Source organism: Salvelinus fontinalis, chromosome 24 (genome assembly GCF_029448725.1).
Source record: "Salvelinus fontinalis isolate EN_2023a chromosome 24, ASM2944872v1, whole genome shotgun sequence".
Taxonomy (NCBI): Eukaryota; Metazoa; Chordata; class Actinopteri; order Salmoniformes; family Salmonidae; genus Salvelinus; species Salvelinus fontinalis.
The window spans coordinates 33,190,811-33,197,914 of record NC_074688.1 but is presented as its reverse complement, the minus strand read 5'-3'; the positions used below and the strand labels follow the sequence as shown (position 1 = coordinate 33,197,914).

At 41.9% G+C, this 7,104-nt stretch overlaps 1 protein-coding gene across 5 annotated transcripts; it reads left to right on the top strand.

Annotated features, from left to right (window-relative positions):
* Positions 1-1,558: 1,558 nt before the first annotated feature.
* LOC129822325 (serpin H1-like) lies at positions 1,559-6,225 on the top strand. 5 transcript variants are annotated; one of them, XM_055880519.1, is made up of 6 exons: positions 1,559-1,759; positions 2,602-2,645; positions 3,783-4,405; positions 4,548-4,646; positions 4,771-5,003; positions 5,155-6,225. In XM_055880519.1, the coding sequence occupies exons 3-6, from the start codon at positions 3,820-3,822 to the stop codon at positions 5,455-5,457; spliced, it is 1,221 nt and encodes a 406-aa protein (XP_055736494.1). In that variant the 5' UTR covers positions 1,559-1,759; positions 2,602-2,645; positions 3,783-3,819; the 3' UTR covers positions 5,458-6,225. The 5 variants fall into 5 exon arrangements, with proteins under 5 accessions (XP_055736494.1, XP_055736495.1, XP_055736496.1 ...); XM_055880520.1 differs by having other exon boundaries at positions 2,602-2,862; XM_055880521.1 differs by lacking the exon at positions 2,602-2,645.
* Positions 6,226-7,104: the final 879 nt, after the last annotated feature.

The following is a 7,104-nucleotide window of genomic DNA, read 5'->3' as shown; positions in this document are numbered from 1 at the left end:
AGAACATTGAGATTTAACAGGAAATGAAATGTTTAGGAAACCTCTTCAGTAGCAGCTGCAGACTTCTGTTTCTTGTCCTTAACCTTTTCACTTTGTGGGTTTAGTAATAATTAGTATCACCCCAAAGGCCTTTTAATTTCCTATATAAGTGTTGTGTACAGAGGTACAGAAGATCGACATAAATGTGTAAAAAATACCCCATCTCCACCAGGCGTACTAGTCCCTCCATTCTTTCACAGTTGTTTGAATTTTGTATTAGTCGTATGTACAGGATACACATGGTATACACTGGCCAACAAAATGCTTACGTGCAGGTTCCTTCTCTACAATGCAACAACAATAACAAATAAATTATAAGAATATGAACATAGACTAAATGGCTCAGTAGAATAAAATAAACAATCTTTCATAGGAGCACCTTTCAGTCCATGTTGGTTTGCTGAATTAAAATGGAATATGCATGTATGAGGCCCTAGTGAGTTTTATAGAGTTCTCACTCAAAAACGAATGTATTGCTAATCAACAGGATAGGGGTATCTTTGCATTAGATAAGATCCATTGGGGATTGGACCAGGCTAGTTTGAACTAGGCCTGGCCTGCCTCATACAGGTGCTGAGGAATTTCAGAGTATTTGACTCCTACAGAATTAAAAAACGGAGCCTGGGGGAAGGTGTGGGGACATGGGGTTGGGACATGGGGTGGGGACATTACAGCGGCATGGGTGTGGGAGAGGGGTTACGTTTGTAGAAGCCTCGGGGAACCTTCTCCCCCGATCAACAAAAGGCAAGTCTCTCATCAGCTGGCATGTGAGGGCAATTTAAAATCGGGCTGCAAAAAGAGATGTACATTTCTGGAGAAAACTAGCTACATGCACAGTGAAATTATGTGATTTGAACTGATGGCATCAGGATTACATTTCACTATACCTATTTCAGAGAAGTTCTACATGGCACCGGCAGAATTTCACGTTGTATTACAATAAAAGCTTACTTTTCGTTTAAATGATGTAAAAAGCGATTTCAGTTGCTTGTATTCAGAATCGTGAGGACGTGTTTAGGACAGAGCTTGATTTCTAGCTGGTTTACAGCACTGTTGCTATAGCTCCTGCTCCACAACCCCCATCCTAAACAAGCCTGCAATCAGCTGAGGAAGACGTGGCAGTATGGGGGAGGGGTGAGTGATGGAGAGGCTGAAACTGTAACTACTTTTACAAACTTATAGTAACTACGGTTACAACTACTGTTATAAATGCCATGTGAATTCCCTTCCATAATCATTGCTTTTGAACAGGATTATTGAAAATACAATACACTTATACACATGTATGTGAGCATTATGCCCGGTGTGTCCATTCACAACTACAAGAGGAAGCCAAAGGGATATCATCACTGACATGCACATATCCACACTATTGTACTTTACTTTTCTTGCACTTTTCTGTATAAAAACAAAATGACCACATCCATACCCATATCTATTGTGCTGGTGAAAGTTAATATGATGAAAGCTGTGTGTGTGATTGAGTCAGTCTACAGCATTAGGACCATGCAGAGCACTGCATCAAATGGATCCAGGGGGAGGTCTGAAGTCTCTGCTCCAAAGGAGAGGCATAGGTTTTGCATTTGCATACCCCATTCCCAACTTCCAGAAGTTTCTTTTCCATGGTCTATAAAGGCCAGAGAAAAAACTGTAGGATCAGTCAACAGACAAGCGAACCCAGAGAGTGAGGGCTGAGAGAGATTGTGCCAAGCTCTGCCAGGTAAGGACTGGGAGTAGGCTCTCGTTCGACCATGTTTTTTGGGGGAAAGCTGTTTTGTTTTTAATGTTTAAAGTCAAAGTACAGTGCATGCTCTTTTTAACATAACTTTGTAGAATGTGGAATGTATTCTGATTCAGACACTCTTGCACAGTCTTTACGTTTAGTAAAACAACATATATTTCCTATTATCTCAATTGTTTGGTGAGATTACTGGAGTAGCTGATAGGATGCCGCATTGATTTTCATGCAATGTATCTGTAAAGGGTATTAGATACGGCAGTTAACTGTGCTTTGAGATAATATCGTTGCTTGATGATGCATGCTGATGTTTGGTTTACAATTATTCAATAAATAAAGAGAACTACAAATCATTGCATTAACTTGATATATATATATGCCAGTAATTTATTGGGTAAAACACCAACGTTTCGACATCACTGTGCCTTTTTGAGGGTAATTGCACACACAAACAAGCAGAACTGCTATTTACTAACATTGCATAGATGATTTTGGGAGTGGTGGGACGTTATAAAAAATCCGACTTGGTTCTCTGTGGAGCTGATGCTGTTCCACTGTGGCATTTCTGATTGGATGGATGTTTTTCTGGGACATACACTGACCAATGAGAGAAGTTTTACGTGTGTGTGTGCATGATATACCTAGCTACGGATCATTATTAAAGAAAATATAAAATACAAAATGTTTTCAACAATGGATCCTATATCAAGGAAAGATGGAAAGAATATCAAAATTTAGAAGTAATAAAATAACTCCATATGGGTCTGACTAATGCTTTATCACCTGCTCTATGGAGATTACCAAATGCACCTCTTTTCTTTCAGAATGAAAAACGAAAACCTTGACATCAGTATGAAAACATTTCAAGGTATCCCAAGAGAATGATGTAAAGTGTACAAAAATACAAAAATTCAGTATCTGTGGAAAAAAAGCTACACAGCCTATATACTGCCATGTTTCTGAAGGCAGGAAAGCAATTTACAAGTAGTGGAAAATCAAAGGATTGATCAGAAGCCACTCCTCCACATGTATCCTGAGGCTACATATTTGCTCCTTTTGTTTGAACAAGTCGGGCAAACAAAAAAGTTAGTAACGGGTACCTCCATAGGTTCTATGTTGACACGATCTATTGACAAACTTGTGCTGTAATGATACCTCTGAGAAATTCTGAATATCACATTTTAGAAATTGTGATTGTATGTTTTTTTGTTCTACAATTAACAAGAGCACAGAGAGGTATCAAATTACACCCTCAGTCAGAGCTCAGCACTCCTGGCTACTGCTATAGCTCAAGATTTCTACAGCTGCTGACGTGGCTAGAAACACGGCTGCCTAAAATTGGGACCCATTCATTTGTGCAGCCAACGTGGTGGCTAATGTAATTCAATTGCTGAATATGTGGGACCTCATTCTAAAACCACACCGTAATAACACATTACACTCAGTAAACAAAACATTAAGAACACTTGCTCTTTTCATGACATAGATTAAACAGGTGAATCCAGGTGAAAGCTATGATCCGTTATTGATGTCACTTGTTATGAAGAGGAGACAGGCTAGAGAGGGATTTTTAAGCCTTTAGACAATTTAGACAGGGATTGCGTATGTGTGCCATTCAGAGGGTGAATGGGCAAGACAATATTTAAGTGCCTTTGAAATGGGTATGGTAGGTGCCAAGCACACTGGGTTGTGTCAAGAACTGCAACACTGCTGGGGTTATCACACTCAACAGGACATCCAGCCAACTTGAGACAACTGTGGGAAGCATTGGGGTCAACATGGGCCAGCATCCCTGTGAAACGCTTTCGATGCCTGATAGAGCCCATGCCCGACAAATTTAGTCTTTTCTGAAGGCAAAATGGGGGGGGGGGGGGGGGGTGCACCACAACCTCAACATACTCAGCGTATACAGGCTATACAAAAATAGACCCTTTGAAACAATGGCCTACCAACACAGGATTTCCAACATTATTTCCAACATTATTGTATTTTTGTCTGCTTTCAGGCTTCTATAGCTGCTCAACAACCAGAAGACAGAAAGGATGTGGGTAACCAACGTTGTAGTTCTGTGCCTCCTGGCCGTTGCGGCCTCCGGAGAAGACAAGAAGAAGCTGAGCAGCCATGCCACCACCATGGCTGACAAGAGCGCCAACCTGGCCTTCAGCCTCTACCACACGGTGGCCAAGGAGAAGGGCCTTGATAACATCCTGATATCCCCTGTGGTGGTGGCCTCCTCCCTGGGCATGGTGGCACTCGGGGGCAAGGCTTCCACCGCCTCCCAGGTCAAGTCTGTCCTCAGCGCTGATGCCCTGAAGGATGAGCACCTGCACACAGGCCTGTCAGAGCTCCTGACTGAGGTCAGCGACCCCAAGACCCGTAACGTCACATGGAAGATAAGTAACCGCCTCTACGGCCCCAGCTCGGTCACCTTCGCCGACAACTTTGTGAAGAGCAGCAAGAAGCACTACAACTATGACCACTCGAAGATCAACCTCAGGGACAAGAGGAGCGCAGTGAACTCCATCAACGAATGGGCGGCCAAGTCGACAGACGGCAAGCTGCCTGAGATCACCAAGGATGTGCAGAATGCTGACGGAGCAACGATCGCCAACGCCATGTTCTTCAAGCGTAAGTAGAGCTATTCAAAAACACACAGTAGCCTAGTAGTTAGTACCTTTGACTACTGTTATTACTATTTATATTGGGGCGTATTAAACAGTAAGATTGTGAGATGTGAATATCTTTAGAAAACATTATCCTCTTTCTCCAGCTCACTGGGATGAGAAGTTTCATGAGAAGATGGTAGACAACCGTGGCTTCCTGGTGACCCGTTCATTCACAGTCTCTGTTCCCATGATGCATCGCACCGGTAGATTTCACTAACCTTTTGAATAGAGACATACCGTACTATAAGCCTTAATATAAGACATTATCTACATCATTATCAAGAGAACTTGACTCATCTATTCTCATCCCATGACTGTGTTCCACAGGTCTCTATAAGTTCCACGATGACACAGAGAACAGGTTGTTTGTGCTGGACATGCCACTGGGCCAGAAGCAGTCCAGCCTGGTGTTCATCATGCCCTATCACCTGGAACCCCTTGACAGGCTGGAGAAGCTGCTGACCCGCAAGCAGCTGGAAACCTGGATGGGCAAGATGGAGGAGAGGGCCGTGGCCATCTCTCTGCCCAAAGTCAGCATGGAGGTTAGCCACAACCTCCAGGTAATCACATCATTGCGATTATATTGTTTGCAATAGATTTAAGGGTCATTAAAGACTTATCTCATAAACTGTGACTCGACTTTTAAGCTTTGATGACTTACATATGAAACGTTTCTCCATATGTCACCGTCTATTGTACTCTTCTCTCCAGAAAACTCTTGGTGAACTTGGTCTGACCGACGCTGTGGACAAAACCAAGGCCGATCTGTCCAACATCTCGGGCAAGAAGGACCTGTACCTCTCCAACGTGTTCCACGCCTCTTCAATGGAGTGGGACATCGAGGGGAACCCCTTCGACACCAGCATCTTCGGAAGCGAGAAGCTGAGGAACCCCAAGTTGTTCTATGCTGACCATCCCTTCATCTTCCTGGTGAAGGACAACAAGACCAGCTCCATCCTCTTCATCGGCAGAATGGTGCGACCCAAAGGAGACAAGATGCGTGACGAGTTGTAATAGTTAATGGACAGTTTGAGAGATACGGTTACTGATTGAATCATGCCAGGAAATAGTATGTGTATTATGGTATGACTGTTACCCCAAGAACACATTCCAATAGGTCATCTGTGGACTGAATATCTAGACCTACTATTGTATCACAGACACATTAAGCACTCCCAGGGAACAGGAGGGTATACGTTCAAATAAATGCTGTTTGGCCTTTGCAATGCACCATAATCAATAACATTGTCAAAGTCTGCATTTCAATACATTTCAGGAAAAAGCTGAACACCACAAGTGCCTTTTTAGAGTACCTGAACATTGAATAGCAGATGACCCGACAGCATGCTTATATTAAGTATGATCTCTATGATTTTTGCCTTCCATAAAATCAGACTTTTTTCCACCATTCTTTTCACCAGTATAGGTTTGGCTTCTCTCTCTTATTGGGTTTGTGATATGTGTGGTTAGTTGCATTATCTTTCATGTTTAAAGAGAAAAAGATTGTTGCACAAGTGTACTACAAGCTAATGTCATAGTGTCATACGATTTTCCACTTTCCACCCTGCAAAGTATATTTCTCATGCTTTCACAGTTTTTGCCTCCCAGCTGCACTGAAACTGTTCCTCTGCAGTCTTTGATTTGATTGAATTATCTATGCCATTTGCAAACCAAACTCTGATTTTGTTGTAGGCATTTACCACTAAACCTTGGAATGTTGCCATAATGCAATGTTGTGTCCTTTTTTACTCTTTTTTTCAATAAAAAGAAACCTAAAATGAACTTGGTGTCTGATTAACATTGAGTTTATCCAAGTAAGAATCTAGTCAGTTTCCTCAAAGAATACTGATACATCATGATCAAGAAAGGGTTAGATGTTGCATAGTAAAGGGCTCATAAGGGGCCATAATCAGGATGCAAGCCTCTGAAATGAACAACATTTTGCAGTGAGTGTGCAATTGTGCAGAACGTGTCTTAACTGTCTGTGTTCAGTGAGGAGAATGATACTCGTTCCAGTTGGCCTAGTGGCCAACATTCCTCTGTCACAGAATGGATGTGGAGATTCTTTCCCCGGAGACCCTAAGTTGCAAACCTGCGAAAGGCACACAATTCCAAAGGATTCCCCAATCTTACAGACCTTACCCACTTTTAACACAGTCGTTAGTACTGTCAGAGTGTAAGTTTTGTATAGAGATCACTAAGTTAGGCAATCCCCATTATAGAGCTAATTAACCTAGCTGGGTGAGATTGGAGTGCAAGGTTAACATGGTGAACAGGGAGAAAGAGATCTACTCAACAAGGAAGTCAAATTTATGACATCTCTATTGTCAATTGACAGACCTTAGACACGAAACTGATTCAGAAACTGTTCATAAATAATTATGAAAAACAGACATAGTAGAATCTGGGGTGTTAGAAACAAAGTTGTACTCCATCATCATATGCCCATAAACAATGTAGAGAGTTAAAGACAAAGAGAATGGAGGGGACAGAAAGAGCAAGAGGTGATCTCAGCGCCATCTCCTGGTGAATAGAGGAACCATGTGGAGAATACTTTCCCTTTCCTTCTGTCTAGAAGAGCCATTGAAATAAGTGTCATATACATGTAAATAAAACAGTGATTTATTTAATTAAATATATCATATTTACATTAGTCTTTGT

What these genes read in the sequence shown, in the direction of transcription:
- LOC129822325 (XM_055880521.1), top strand. Translation starts at nt 3,820, where the DNA reads ATGTGGGTAACCAACGTTGTAGTTCTGTGCCTCCTGGCCGTTGCGGCC. An exon ending in TCCCATGATGCATCGCACCG is followed by an intron (nt 4,647 to 4,770) that starts GTAGATTTCACT and finishes TGTGTTCCACAG; the next exon opens with GTCTCTATAAGTTCCACGAT. An exon ending in AGGTTAGCCACAACCTCCAG is followed by an intron (nt 5,004 to 5,154) that starts GTAATCACATCA and finishes TCTTCTCTCCAG; the next exon opens with AAAACTCTTGGTGAACTTGG.